At 41.3% G+C, this 14,866-nt stretch overlaps 2 protein-coding genes across 6 annotated transcripts; one reads left to right on the top strand and one right to left on the bottom strand.

Moving 5' to 3' along the window:
* Window positions 1–456: 456 nt before the first annotated feature.
* Window positions 457–2,371, top strand: tmem14ca (transmembrane protein 14Ca). Of its 2 annotated transcripts, none has more exons than XM_084340186.1 (5): window positions 457–559; window positions 1,045–1,129; window positions 1,775–1,876; window positions 1,987–2,074; window positions 2,159–2,371. In XM_084340186.1, exons 2-5 carry the CDS (start codon window positions 1,054–1,056, stop codon window positions 2,214–2,216), a joined length of 324 nt encoding a protein of 107 aa, XP_084196312.1. In that variant the 5' UTR covers window positions 457–559; window positions 1,045–1,053; the 3' UTR covers window positions 2,217–2,371. The 2 variants fall into 2 exon arrangements, with proteins under 2 accessions (XP_084196312.1, XP_084196313.1); XM_084340187.1 differs by having other exon boundaries at window positions 478–562.
* A 39-nt stretch (window positions 2,372–2,410) lies between these two features.
* mak (male germ cell-associated kinase) lies at window positions 2,411–14,625 on the bottom strand. 4 transcript variants are annotated; one of them, XM_084340182.1, is made up of 16 exons: window positions 14,395–14,625; window positions 12,235–12,658; window positions 11,035–11,089; window positions 10,649–10,770; window positions 9,987–10,066; window positions 8,579–8,711; window positions 8,225–8,396; window positions 7,937–8,104; window positions 7,116–7,385; window positions 6,667–6,878; window positions 6,187–6,326; window positions 5,858–6,004; window positions 4,740–4,826; window positions 3,917–4,036; window positions 3,539–3,631; window positions 2,411–3,257 (listed from the first exon to the last, which is right to left on the bottom strand). In XM_084340182.1, the coding sequence occupies exons 2-16, from the start codon at window positions 12,336–12,338 to the stop codon at window positions 3,097–3,099; spliced, it is 2,064 nt and encodes a 687-aa protein (XP_084196308.1). In that variant the 5' UTR covers window positions 12,339–12,658; window positions 14,395–14,625; the 3' UTR covers window positions 2,411–3,096. The 4 variants fall into 4 exon arrangements, with proteins under 4 accessions (XP_084196308.1, XP_084196309.1, XP_084196310.1 ...); XM_084340183.1 differs by lacking the exon at window positions 4,740–4,826 and having other exon boundaries at window positions 14,395–14,623; XM_084340184.1 differs by lacking the exon at window positions 3,539–3,631 and having other exon boundaries at window positions 14,395–14,622.
* Between the last annotated feature and the right edge of the window lie 241 nt (window positions 14,626–14,866).

Here is a 14,866-nt window from a genome sequence, read left to right as displayed (position 1 = left end):
TTTTTTCTGATGGGGATGGGAGACGGGGAAGCTTTGCTCAAGGGCACCTAATCAGTTTTTAGGAAGTGAGTGTCACAAATAGAATGATCATTTCACATGTTGGAATTAATTGATAAACGTACACAGAAAATAAACTGTTCCTGACATAAAACATGTATTAAACACTACTTTTTATAATGAAATGTATCTTTTTAAAAATATCAACGATAATACAAATAATATAATGTCGGAATAAGAATAAGAACACAAGGAATCTGCTCTGTTGTCTACATTTAGAGCAAATGTGCACATATTTGTAAACTTTTTCTTTTTTTAATTAAAAACAATAAAGCTTTTATTTCCCCTTGCTTCTTTGCTTTATTTACTATTATTATGTAGTAATTGTAATTATTATATTAGTAGAAATTCCGCCTCTCGTGAACGCAGCACCTTGCTCCCAAACATTGGCGCCTACATTTCCCATCGGGCACCCCGCCGCCTGTTGTGTGCGCCAGTAATCTTTGCCCGGTGAGGAACAAGCTGCCGACGCTCGTGACAGAGGACAAACTGACAGAGCAAGGTTGTATGTAGCTACGTTTGTACGTCGGGTTTTCATATTAGAGAGTTTAAGACGTTTAAAGCTGTTATTCTTATTCAAACAATGGTGCTTATGTCCTTAACTCGAGTATATAAGTGCAGCAGTAGGTCCTTAAAGCGTCCTGCGTGTGTTGCGATGCTAGCCGTGCTCATGCTAAGGCTCTTGCCATCAGTTAGTCTTATCTAATAAACCAGACACAGACACACCCCCCGCACTGTGGCCACCATGTAACGATATATATTCAAAAACAGACCAGACGAGCTTTGTGACGGCGGGAAAATGTTTCTGTATCTTCTGTTGCCTCAGCTAGTTTTCTGTAACAGCTCTGTGCTGCAGCAGCCAGGCAGCCCTTTTGGTTTTTTTGCACCTGTAAGTAATATAAAGTCCGTGACAGGAAGCCGTGTGGATTAAACAGGACTCTGTTCACGTTGAGTTTGTACCACACTCACACGCTGTGACCCTGACAGGTGTCCAACATGTCTGTGGATTGGGTCGGGTATGGGTACGCAGCCCTCATCGCATCCGGGGGAGCCATCGGCTATGTGAAAGCAGGTATGTGTTGTGTCAGGTGTGAAAGGTTATGATGTCATGGTACCTGAAATCTTCAGTTAGTTCAGATGTGTTGAGATCGTAATGATATTGCTGTGGTGTTTGCTTTCTGGCCTGCTTTTCTTTTAAACATCACTGCATCCCTGATACAAATAAACTCATCCCCTTTAGAAATCTCCAGTAAGTGCAATTAGCATGATAACCTTAGTTTTTCAAAATGACATCATTGGCCTTCTTATTGGGCTGAAACTAACATTTACTTCCATTAATAATCGGCTGATTATTCACATGATTAATTGTCAAAAAATGCTCATCAGGATACCCCAGAGCCCAAAGAGACGTGTTCAAATTTGCTCCTTTTGTCCAACCAACAGCCCAAAACCTAAAGATTCTTCATTTCCTGTCATAGATGACAAAGAAATGCAGCAAATCCTCACATGTAACAAGCAGGAACCAGCGAATATTGACATTTTTTGCTTGACTAAAACGAGTTATTGATTATCCAAATAGTTGGCATAGTTTCCTAGTTGTTCATCAAATTATTTTTCATCCACTTTTAAACTAAACTGTCACTCCCATAACACACGAGTCTTATTATGCTCTTCATTCTTGTGGAGGTGTTGACCTGCTTCGTGTCGTTTCTTCCAGGCAGCGTCCCCTCGCTCGCTGCTGGTCTTCTCTTCGGCGGCCTCGCAGGTTTCGGCGCCTACCAGATCTCCAACGACCCCAAAAATATTTGGGTGTCCCTCGGTCGGTATACTAAGACTGTACTGTGTTTGGTAGGGGATACACTAGGTAAAGGTTTCCTAATTAGAACAATAATGTGTCTCTTGGGTAAACATTTTCTTGGTGTCTTGCAGCTACATCAGGAGCACTGACCGGCGTCATGGGAAAGAGGTTCTACGGATCCAGGAAGTTCATGCCAGCTGGCTTGATGGCTGGAGCAAGGTATCCGTCTCCTTTTTCTTTTTTGGTTGGTGTACACTCTCAAGTGTTGTGTTCATGTAGTCTGATATTATTGTTCTGTTCCAGTCTCCTGATGGTGGGAAAGCTCAGCATGGCATTGCTCCAGAAACCCCAGGAGTCTTAACAGAGTGAAGATTCTGATGTGAGCTCCCATCTTCTGTTTCAGGAGCTTCTCGTCAACGTTCGTCATTCACTGTTGAACATTAATCAATGATTTTGTAAAAAAAAAAACAAAAGTGTATATTTAAGGATGAAATACAGTACCTTGTTTATATAATAGGAATGGCTGTCTTGTCTTTTTTTGAATGAATGCAATAACAACTTTCAAGTATTTATTTGTATAAAATGTTTACAAAATGTTCAGTTATTTCATTGCATAATACAAAGAGGTGTACAGTTGTCCTACGTCATCAGAATAAGTTGAAGTGATCCTTTTTATAGACATTACACAGATGGTTTTTTTTTCCATGAGTGACCCATGTTGAACAAAAGCAGAGGGATTAATGCATTGAAGGAGCTGTTAATAAATGACTATCATCAGTAGTAAAACAATACTTGACAATAAAAACTAGAGTAAAAAAAATGCTCGTTTACTACATTTAAATCTGAATCAGAATATCCCAACACTAATTGGCTCACACTGGTTCCTTCAGGAACACAGTGGGATTGTCTTGCAGACAGAATCTTGGTTCAGCATCGTGGCAACAGTCATGAAAACATAGAGACTCCTACACAGTTACATCCTACTTGTCTCAGGCTCTCTGGGAAGAAAACTATCCAACTGTGGCATAAAAACATCTCCTAAAAAGAATGACACGTCATGTACTACATCTTTTGTGACCTTACTACCAGCTACCATAATATTTTCTGAAGATGTCATTATTTTCAGGGAATATAGACTTTGAGTGTGGTTAAAACTCTGTTTGGGATTATCGTCCTTAGTCAGTGACACGTACTACTAGGCGACACAGTTCATACACACTTCGTACCATCTCCTTCCTGAACTACCGATTTCCACTATATTTGGACGTCCAGTCCACCCTGCCGTGGACCGGCTGTGCGGCAGGAGCTCTGGTCAGGAGATTCCCAGAGGTTTTCCCCAGGGCTGAGTAGCTGCTCCCCTTCATCTGAGTCCTGTCTGCCCTCCTCTTCCAGCCCTCGTAATCTGGAGGAACATGCCAGTCAGTGTGTTAATCTATCTCCACAACATCTATCCATATACAACCACGTATCTGTCTTTATTTAGAGCTTTATTTGTATGCGATGCAGGACACCTTCATACCAGCTGAAAATAGATATAACTTTTCAAGTAGCTAGATAAAACTGGTAGTGTAAGACAGAAAGCAATGGCCAAGGAAAACAATACAGACGGATAGCTTTTCTTCTTTTAAAATATGAACACACAACTCAAAACCCCTTATAATGACTATTAGAAAATGCCAATACCTTCATTAGCTTCGCTCAAAGATGAGCTGGATACGGACTTGGCCTTTGCAGATTTTGATTTGTCTTTTTTATTATCAGGAGAAGAAAGATTAGCTGAAAGAGTGAAGAAAGAGAAGAGACAGGCCCGGTGAGTTAGAGTTCGGATGGAAATATTGCAAGTCAGAAAATAAACAGAGGAGAGGAAAAGGGACTTAAGGAGCGGGAACGGTCGAGCGCGGGATGACCATACAAGAGAGCTGTGATTCTGACTGGGTATAAAAACTGTTTGGTGAAGATGAAGATTTGGGGATAAGTGCAGCCTTTTGAGTTGGATAAGTGAGGATGTAGGGAGGCTATCTGTGATCTTAATTACTTTACATAGATGGAATAAAAGCTTACTTGTGTGCTGGCCAGCCAGAGGAGCGAGCTGGATTCTCTGTCCCACCGAGCCCACCTCTTTCTTTTGGAATGAGGGCATGTAAGCGCTGGAGAGGTTGTACTTGGTGCTTACAAAGTTCCCTAAAAGAGAAGGCATACATAGTTTATTATGTTTATTATTTATTTCGTTATGTGTTTTATTGTTACGCCCTCAAGACACCCAAACAGAATGGGCTTGTGGCTATGTGATAAAAGCTGAAATAATGTGCACCTTTTAAAACACAAAAACATACAAATGAAGAAAACTTTAGTAAACACACCTAATAGAAGTTCTCACACTTGGCTTTATTGTTTCTAATTATTTGTGTGTGTGGTAGCTGCTGCATATGCAACAGCTACTGAGGGCCCAAACAGACGACTAAGATCGAGTGATTGAAGTCATTCAACTTTCCCGGCGACACCATCGGTCTGCTCCACCAGCAGCCACAGATGGTTATCAGTATAATTAGTGAAAAGCCTCATTGTTCCCTCGTGAAGATGTTGTGGTTGTAGTGCAATTTACCATCTATTTAGCAACTGGAGTCCTTAGTTCTCTGCCTAAACTGTGTATTTGTACCCTTGTCTCCTGCAGAGCCTTAAGCAGCGGGTTTCTTTCACATGTTAAGTCGCTGGCTGAATACGTGAAGCAGCCACACTAACTACAGCCACAATGTTTACACACAAAAGAGCTTTAGCATGACAAGTAACTTACAGCGGAGGGGTCAGAGATGTCTAAACGTACATCATTGCTTCAAACTGTTAAACACAAGCAAACAGTTCACATGAAGCCATCTAAATGAAATACCTTTGGAGAGATCAATTTTCTCCAGTATTCTTTCTTTTACAACAGTTTTCTCTGGAGGGCTATCCTCAGATTTAGAGGCGTTCTCTTCTAGGCTCACGGCGAAAAAAGCAGAAGACACGTGCAGGCAAGCAATCAGAGAGAAAGGAAAAAGAGAAAACAAAGAAATGGATGAGAAAATTGAGAGAAAAACATAAGCTGCAAAAAAAAGAAAAAGTTATATTCATGAGTAACAGGTGAGTAGTATCAAAACAAACATGGGTGTGAGTGCTGGGACAAATGAGCAGGGGGTGCAGCTGAGGGGCCATTTAAGAAACACTTGATCTTACACCGACGGTCTTAATCTCATGAATAAGAAATGGAGAGAGAGAGACGAGGTGAAAGAAAGAGACGGAAGGAGGGAGCACAGCGGGGACCCATATTGTGTGTCTGTCTACATGACAAATGATTTATAGAGGTGTCCCATTTCTAAAGTCGCAGACGCTTAGGCTCACTCCTAGCAAGGCTTTGGTCAACGGCCCCATAACTACTGATCAGGAGGCATTAGGCGCATCATTAGCATGTGCGTCCCGTCGAAGAGGACAGGTCATATTATGTAACAGTGGGTGACACTGACAGTCGCCAGGTTTCCACTGCACGGCAAAATGAGGCGAGTCACACTGTCGCGATGGCTTGTATCTCTGGATAAGCAGGCTATTGTTTAATTTTATTGCCGAATGCAGTTTAATGTGCTGGTATGGATTCTCAAAAAGATGGAATTTTTGCTGGAAGGCTGGAGGAATTTGTTTGTTTTGGACACTGCAAGTCCGCATGTTTTATGTGCGATTCAGAAACTGTAAATCCACAGTGGGTACAAAGGGTTATTATGATGGAACATTTTGGTTCAGTAAAGGGTAAAAGAAACTTTGAAAAAGAGTTAATTATTCACTGAAAAATCAATACACAAAGACTGGTTAACATAACAGGACACTTGCACTCTTTTTCTTTTCTTATGACAAATTGCTTTTGGATGTCATTTGCAATTCTCTATTAATCACATCTCATTTCGTGAACACGTGGAAAAAAACTAAATTCGATTCGCACTCTATCAAACCTCTTAACACCTCTTCATCAGTCCTTACCTGCGTTGGCTCTGGTGACAGATAATCCGCCTCCAATAGGAGCTAGTGGTTTGTTTACAGTGTTGGAGGAGTTCTCCCACAGGTCGCGCAGCGTCATACCACTCATCTCTTTATCTCCAGAAGAAGTCGGATTCTTGCTGATCAGCCCTAAAGAAATCGGAAAATCTGTGATTAAAAATCCAGAGTACGAAATCTGAAATAAAATCACCATGTTGCAATGTTATGAATGATACAATGACTTATTGCATTAGTTTGTATAACTCTACATTGTGGTGACCTCTGTCCAATGATGAAGATAACCCGATTGGCTGTTAGTCATGTAGTCTTACCTGGTAAGTATCGTGATTGGCTCAGATAGTGTTGCCGTGCAGCAGATCCTGGGAGATTGGAGTCCATTTGGCCAATCTTAACATTGTTGGGTAACTTGGTAACTGTGCTGAAGGAGTACAGGGGTTTCTGCTCCTTGGGCCTGAAAAGAGAAACCAGACACTTAGAGGTCCGTGCCAAAAAAAAAAAAAATCATACAAATTCTTGAATGTTTTTCCTACTCCTGCTGATGCCTTGAGACAGATACGGCAGAAAATACTGCATGTACATTCACATATGATTTTATAAACTGACAATGATAAAATGCTTCACGACTCAAATAACCTATTGTCATCTTAAATAATGCATGATGCATGAGACAGCTACATTTAACGCACATTTTTAGTACCCTGCAATGCAGTAAAAAAATAAAAACTCAGTGTCAATGCTTAAATCTTTGTCAAATTGCCAATCCATTTCTGTTCGGGCATTGCAGCACTTACTGTGGGCGGTGCTCCTTCGGGCTCCTCTCCTCCTCTGCGTTCCCCAGGCTGGGTTTCTTGGAGTTGGATGCGGCGGTTTCTGAAGGGTCAGATTCCTCCCAGCTGTCTGTGGTCTTGGCCACCGTCTGGCCCCAGCGACGACGGCCACTCTTCAGTGCCCCCATCCCACCACCTCCACCAGCTGTGTTCTCACCACCTAGCGATGTTGCCTTCTGCAGAAGACAATACAACAGCCGCCCACACAAACTGTTATAATTGATAAAATCTGTCTTGCTAACTTAACTCCAGCTTTCTGCTACTTTTATTGTCCTAATAGTCGAACTCCTTGAAAGATGAGTCTATTATTAAAAAAATACTCCTTATTATATATATAAATATAAGTAAAGATGGCCTTCCTGCATAATATGGAATACAATAAAAAAGGTTCTGACTTGCATAAAGAAACTCACTGCATGGCTGTGGCCTCCTGGTTTACTCTCAGTTTGAGGAAGGGGGATCTGCTGAAGGGGCTGATGCTGATGCTGATGCTGATGCTGATGCTGCTGGTTTCTGGAGGAGGATGTAGAGGCTTTGGACTCAGAGGAAGACTGCTGGGGATCAATTTTGGGCTCTGAGGACTGCTTCTGGGCCTGAGGCCTGGTCTGGACCTTCTTCACCTCCTGGCTCTGAGGTCGAGGCCCTAAGATCTGGCCTACCTGGAAGTACGGGTAACGTAGGGCCTAAAGAGGGAGAAGACAGGAATGCAGATTATTATTCAGAATGTTCTGGAAACTTTCTCTCGTACTTTCTCTATCACCATATATACTCTGTAACACTTGAGTCAAGGAATTTAAACCCTGCAAAAGCTCAAATCTTAGTTTTTTTATTCCATTAAAATAATTACACATTTTTGATGAGTATGTGAAATTAATCCAAACTCCACATGTGCATCCCACACCTGGGAGCTGTGTAAGCAGAGGATGGAAAAGCTTTGTCACCCATGCCGTGAAGCTGTTTCCTACTCAGGGCCCACAGGGTGATTAATCACTCTCACCTGGGTGTAAATTATATCTAACTACCTGGTGACCACATGTTGTACATTGACATAGACCACACCAGCAGAAGTAAAACATTTATCCATGGCAGGGGGAAAGGGAATGAAGCACTACTAAAAATAACTAGGATTATAATGCAATCTTTGTACTAGAACTGACTTTAAACATGAATGTGGTGGTGAGTGCTGCACTGTCATGTCCACTGTCCCTCCACCTCAAGGCTCAATCTTGCCTACCTGTACAGCAGTCGGTCTTTTCTTGGGGTCCCACTGTAGCAGGTCCCTCATCAGGGCGATTGCTTCGTTGCTGGCATTAGGGATGAGGGTCTTCAGATGGGTCGGCACACACTGGGGGAAGCGGAAGTTCATGGCAGAAGCCAGTTGGTAACCCTCTGGCCAATCCGTCTGAGGGGAGAGACAATGACATGGTTATTCATGACTGTGTTTACTGATCAGGTCAACAGAACCCTGAATAATGAATAAAGTTGAATCATTTCCACCTCTCTACATTCAGTTCCTTCTCACCTTTTTGACAGTGCCCAGGACTTGACAGATCTTAAAGATCTCGTCCACCTCACTGTTCCCAGGGAAAAGAGGTCTGAGAGTGTAGAGCTCCGCCATGATGCAGCCCACGGCCCACAAGTCAATAGGAGAGCTGTAGGTAGACGACCTGAGCAGGACCTCTGGTGCTCGGTACCTGGACAGAGAATATACTCAAATAAACAAGCTAAGAACTCATACTGTACAGTTAGATTGTGAATTTTAAAGGGCTAAAGCTGTCTTCTGCTTGAACTCACAAGCAACCAAGCACACTGTTACTGATGCATAGGCGTTCTCCTGTGTTTTAGATGGCTACTGATGCCTGGCTAGTGCTCTCACCATCTAGTTGATACGTAGTCCGTGTAGGGAGGTTTGGAGCGGATCTCTCTGGCCAGTCCGAAATCTGCTATTTTGACCAGTTCTGGGCCCATGCACAGGAGATTCTCTGGCTTCATGTCTCGATGAAAGAAACCTGTGGAGAGGTTAATATCAAGCTGATGCCACCTTTTAATGGGGACTCTGAATGGCTATTGGCGTATGGCAACTACTCTACATTAGTATTTACTGTACATTCAGTGCAAATGTTGCTTAGCGCAGCATTCAGATACTACGAGAGAAGAGAAACTGAGGGGCTGGTGAATGGATGTAAAGTATATTTGCCTTCCACAGCAGTGGCCCAGGTTTGAAGGTCTGTGTATTCAAGGCCTGACTATTCGACATTGACATTTTAATGATTTAACCATGGCCACATTGTTTTTCTAACCTTAAACAAGCTGGTTTATTCAGCTTATCCTACATGTATTGTATTTTTTTCTACATAAAAATGTAAGCAATGCATTCAGCGGTTGCAGTATTAACATTCTTGTTATATTTTGATTAAAAAAAGTAATCCAGGTGACATTATATTTCTCTATAAATGTATTCTGCTGATTAAAAGTAGTTGCGTAAGAAGAAATATGTAGATACAGCTAAGCTAAGAGCCTTAAAAAACAACAGACTGCATCTTTCTTTTTTAGTGAAATGAAAGTTAAACATCTCTGTATATACAGTATAATAACGCTTAGATGTTTAAAGCTATTATAAAATAATATAATATATCTAATAACTACGCCTAGTAGGCACGCAGAAAGAAACAAGACTTTTTACAATATCAAACACACTCACACCAACAACTGGACGGTCATGCAACTTTTAAGCAGGTAAAGAATGATAGAGTAGAGCCTCTTACCATGCTTATGTACAAAAACCAACCCAGATAGCACTTGAAACAAGATGTTCCTAATTTCATTCTCTGAGAACATCTTATTCTCTCTAGCAGCAGAGCAAAGAAGAGACAGAAAAGGAGGGGAAGAGGGGTGAAAGAGAAATGAAAGAAAAGCTGTTAAAATAAAGAGAAAGTCCTGGAAAGCACATGCGTTCTGGATGTGTGGAAGCATGGGTGGGTTCTGTGCATTTAAACATGTTCAAGTACGTATGATTGAGTTCCTGTAAGATTTTTCAAACATGCATCACTACATATGAGTCATCCACACATCCGTTAATTATAGAAATGCAGACAATGAGTTACAGTAGATGAGGCAGGTATGAAAGGTTCACAAACTACAAGATTCGTTTCAATTCATTTGACTTTGATTCCATCCTTCACAACTTTAGTTTTCTCATTACTTGAATTATCATTCAGTGAATCTTGCAGCATGCAACCACCAGCATGCAGTTCCAAGGCTTGAAGGGAACACGGCACACCTACCATGTTTGTGAATAAATGACAGGCCTTGTAAAATCTGAAAGCTTATGTTTCGTATAGCTGATTCAGGGAACAACTTTTTTCTGTAAACACAGAATTGATAGAATTCTCATGAGCCTGCTAATGTTAGCATCGATTACATAAACAGCATTATGTTTTGTCTTTGTACACATACACTTGATGGCATGTTATTCTAAAAAACAAAGCACGCGTATAGTCACTAAACTGACTGGCTGTAAAACATCGGAGCTTCCTCGACTTGTCTGCTTTCTGTCTTTCACATAAGACAAACTCAGCTGCGTGCAAGTGCAGTGCACACACCTGGGGTTTCTAAACCAGCAAAAACATTAGAGCTTCCCCCAGAGATGGTGTTTTTCAATGGCAGCTAGGTACAAGGGAGAGCCTGATGCAGGTGCAAGTGCAATCTTTTGAGAGCATGGTGACAGAAATATGATATATTTCACTGATTTCACCATTGAATCCAATCAGATCATTCAAATTATATCAGAATATCACGTGTCTAACCTGGCCATGTTTCAGGGGGGAAGGCTCCTGTCCAGATGCTAACATCTGGAAACTTTGTGTTGTGGTAATGACATCAAACTGGACCACAGTGTTGTACACCTTGTACGAACATTTGCATTATAAAGTATTAAGCGTCTCACCTGTCCTTCATAAGTTGGTAGAGGTTCTCCTTCATATACTCAAAGACAAAGTAGAGGTGATCGTTCTCCCTGATTACTTCCTTCAGCTTCACCACATTTGCATGGTTCAGCTTCTTCAGTGACTGGTGTGACAAATCATGGGAAAAAGTGATATGTAATAACAGGAATACATAATTATGAATCAGGCAGTGCCAGAGAGCAGAATACTGATAAGTTAGTTACCTTCAGTTTGTAAGAGGCATATTTGTAAGGTGCACATTGTTGCTTAAATCACACAGCATTAATTTAAATTGATTTTCATCTCATGTCTCTTGCTGTTGCCAATTACTGGAGGTACTGCTGCAAAAAACCGTCCCATAACCTGCCCATAGTATCGCCATCCTTACCTTCACCTCTCTTAGGTTCATACATTCTTCCCACGAGTAAAACTTCCTCTTCATTCTGCAAACGAGAAATCAAAACCACACATTCATTTGGAGCAAAGATCATAAATGCATCAACCAAAGAATAGAAGACAGCACGTTTGCAGGCCTCATATATCACCCCAGACATGCAGTAGAGTCGCTATCTTTGCAAAAATTCCTTTGCGTCTCCATCAATAATTCAGTTTTTATGAGGCGTCTCTAATTTCAGCTCATTTCATTAGAAGAACAAAACCAGCCAAAGCTGTAGATTTCAAACTGATAGAAGTTAATATTCTAAACTGGACAGGCTTTACCACTGTTTTTTCCTACTTGAATCAAGTAACATACATCTTGACTCAGCTGATGTATTAAAGTTTTATCACAGTATGTGCTGCTACGTGCGTTAAAACCACACGCCGGCTGGTATATGGAACACCTTTAGGATAGCTTATCTTCTCTGGTCGGCGTTACGTCTCCCTCCAGCTGGAATTATGAGTTAGAGAACTTGCACATATCCGTTTCTCCCCTCTGGGCTCTTGCCAGTTTTCAGACGTACCTTCCACAATGTCAGCAACCCGACACACTCCTTCTACTTTCACTCCCTTTCACCGTCACCGCGTGTATTGTCTTGCATGGTAACCAAATAATCAACCAGTGGACGCATCTCCCCGGTTTCTCATCTATTATTGAGCCCTGCTGCCATGCTGCTGAAACAAAGGCGTGTAAGCTAGTTTGTTTGCCTTGGTGATGGCCGGAAACCAGGAGCCTTTAGTCCCATTTTCTTTTTTATTAGTATGATCTTTATCCAGTGCAACCACTAGATGCCACCCAATACCACACGATGGACCATAAAAGACATGATATACTCTCTGTAGCAGAATTTTTGTTAATATTGTCAAATACCAATAATCACAATATTTTTCTATAATAATTTCATATTAAAGCATGTTTGTATTTTTATATTTTCTTGCCCTTAATAATGAGATGATATTTTGGGGATAATTATTGGTGCTTTTATATTAAGCCAGACCAACATAATGGTTGTCAGCTATTGGATTGGATCACAGAGATATCAGTATCGGTGTATATGCTGTCCAATATGGGCAGGTATGAAAACCTTTCTGAGATACAATATTTTAAATCTTTAAGACAAAACAAGTAAAAAAAAATCAATATCCTCACCTCTTTATAGCCACAAACTCTCCAGATTCGTTGCTTCTCCCCATAAGCACACTGCCATAGGTGCCATCACCCAGCTGCTTCAGGGTGGTGTAACGATTCATCATCTCTCAAGACGGTTTCATCAGCTTGTTAACTTTCCTTATTCATAAAAAGAGTTTTGGAAACACAGCGCTGATTCATCGATCAATTATCTTTCCCGTTTCCTGTCCTCTTCTGCTGGAGAGATGTCCTCGTTTCACCGGCCTCTCAGGAAGAGTTTAGTCCTTCTTTTCCCAGGAGGAAATCTTTTCAGCCGGCCAGTATGTGACGACGCTCACCAATTCTTGAAGTTCAAAACTCATCCTGAAGCAACTGATCCCTTGTTAGAAAGGTTGGATCCTGGTGATATAGGTCAGCCAACAGCTGACACTGTGCCTTTGAAATCCTTCGGTGACAGAAAGGAAATACAGATCAGCGGCAGCAACTACAAATACAATCAATCGGACAGCGTTCACCCACTCGTGAAAATCCCCAAAAAGATTTCTAAGAGATCTGAGAGCAAAGATAAGCGAGGACCACTTCTTGTTTTTCCGTCAGTGAGGAGGATTAGGTGTGTGTCTCACTAGTAGGAGGCTCCAACATGACCACCCAAGGGAGATGACACAGCCAGCCTTAGGCAGATTAGGCCAACAGGGATGTAAATAGGATGTTACATCACCATCATGCTGACCGTCATCCACTACCTGCCTGGTGTTGGCAAGAGGATCTGCCTCAGGCCACAGCCATCACATTATTACACTGTACATTCAGCCAAAGGACTTCTTAAGAAATTATAGAAACAAAAACAAAGCAGTTGTCATACTTACTGGTATACTTGGTTTTCCTAAATACATGGCTGTCCACTGTTTTGTTTTAGATTGCAACATGCTGCTCTAAATGTTTTCCTAAATTATACTGTGTCATATCAACATATATCTCACATCGTGTTCATGTCTAATAGCCAGAGAGAGACAACAAGGTAAACTGAGTAGCCTTCCTGAAACCTTTTTAAGCTTTATCCTTTTGCATGGAGGATTAAATGTTGGGTTGTCCAGCGCCTGTGCAGTTTCTGGAAGACCCAGAGAAAGAATGGGCCAAAAAATATGTATCATAATATTCAAGTAATTGAACATAAATCAATATACAGCTTTTTCCACATTCAGAGTTCCAATGGTAAAATCAATAACTGTATTCAGATGTACTCAATCCATTATATTTCATTATCCTTTCAGGTAAAATCCCATTCAATTCAATGTGAGCTAGTGTCAGCTATTTCCCTGAGTGTGGTGAGTCAGTAGAATCTGTATCATTGAGTGTTGACCTGCTGTATTTAGGTTAAAGGAAATACCGCTGCAGGTAAGCCAAGGGCTGCTAAACAAAATGAGATTAGTGTTTATATCACCGAGCGGGGGCCAGGAACTCCCATCCAAAGACAATGTCCAGCTCTATGACTCCGACTTAATGAACGATTAATCAGTACAATTACAAATACGTAAATGTTTAAAGATTTGCCATCCTTTCTGCAAACTGTTTATAGACTTGTCTTTCTTTCCCCTCTCCTGCAAAGTAACAATGATTTCTCTAAACAAAACCCTTCTTGACTGATATCCAAGTCTCACTGAAACAATAAGCAACAGGACAAGTGGAGAGGCCGGCCAGCGGACTGCTGGCCTGCTCTCAGCTTTCACATATGGCAATCTGTTGTGGAGGGATTTAAAGGGAATTAAGATGCGGCCAGGCCACATGACACAAGGAAGCCATCCAAGGTTAATTAAATTGAAAACACACGTGGACACTAACCTGAGAGTGGAAAAACACAAAGTGAGATAAATGCATCATCATCATTTATCAATGTGAACTTAGTTACCTTATGAGAAATTATGAGTCTACTGTCATACACATTCAACACACAGCAGGCTATATCCATGAAATACAAGCAGTGACGAACCTCACTGTGAAAATAACAGTTTTGGTGAACTAGCTTAGCTTCTATTAAACACACAGTGTAGTTTATCAGAAAAGTGAGATGGCACAGAGAAACATTTGTTGTTGACATGTCAGCTTTGACAGTTCAGCTCCTCAACAATGTTCGTCCAGACCTTTCACCCTTTTTCCGTCTTTCTCTTAAAGTTTTAAACTCACCATTTAGGTGTGTAGCTCCTTTCCTCGTCTTGTGTCTGGGCCAGCTGACAGCGCGACGTTTGTTCCGATAAAACTCGCGTAATATCTGAACCCAGAGGCGTGTGTGTGTGTGTGTGTGTGTGTGTGTGTGGCTGCTCCCCATGGAAACGTACACACAAACGCGACGCTCGCCAGGTGACAAGCGGTGCGTGCGGGCGCAATGCTTTGTGGGAGTGCGGAAGTGTAAAACCTGCATTCAGTTGAGGCGAATTGAGGTTGAAATTTCAATTAATTCTAAGTTTTATTGACAATAGCATTGTATTCAGTAATTTTGCGCAGCTCCTTAAATATTTTCCTGTAATATCCCAACCCCAATAGACTGAAACTACAGCTGCAAGTGAGATTTTTTTTTTCCTTATGCTGTTTTGCTAGTATGCAGCAAGTTTGACATTTTTTATGAATAGTTGCTTGAATTTAAAGACGTCTTGCAACG

This window comes from Pagrus pagrus, assembly GCF_965226575.1.
Source record: "Pagrus pagrus genome assembly, chromosome: 20".
Taxonomy (NCBI): domain Eukaryota; kingdom Metazoa; phylum Chordata; class Actinopteri; order Spariformes; family Sparidae; genus Pagrus; species Pagrus pagrus.
Note: the sequence above shows the minus strand (reverse complement) of the source record. Positions and strands in the feature narration are given on the sequence as shown.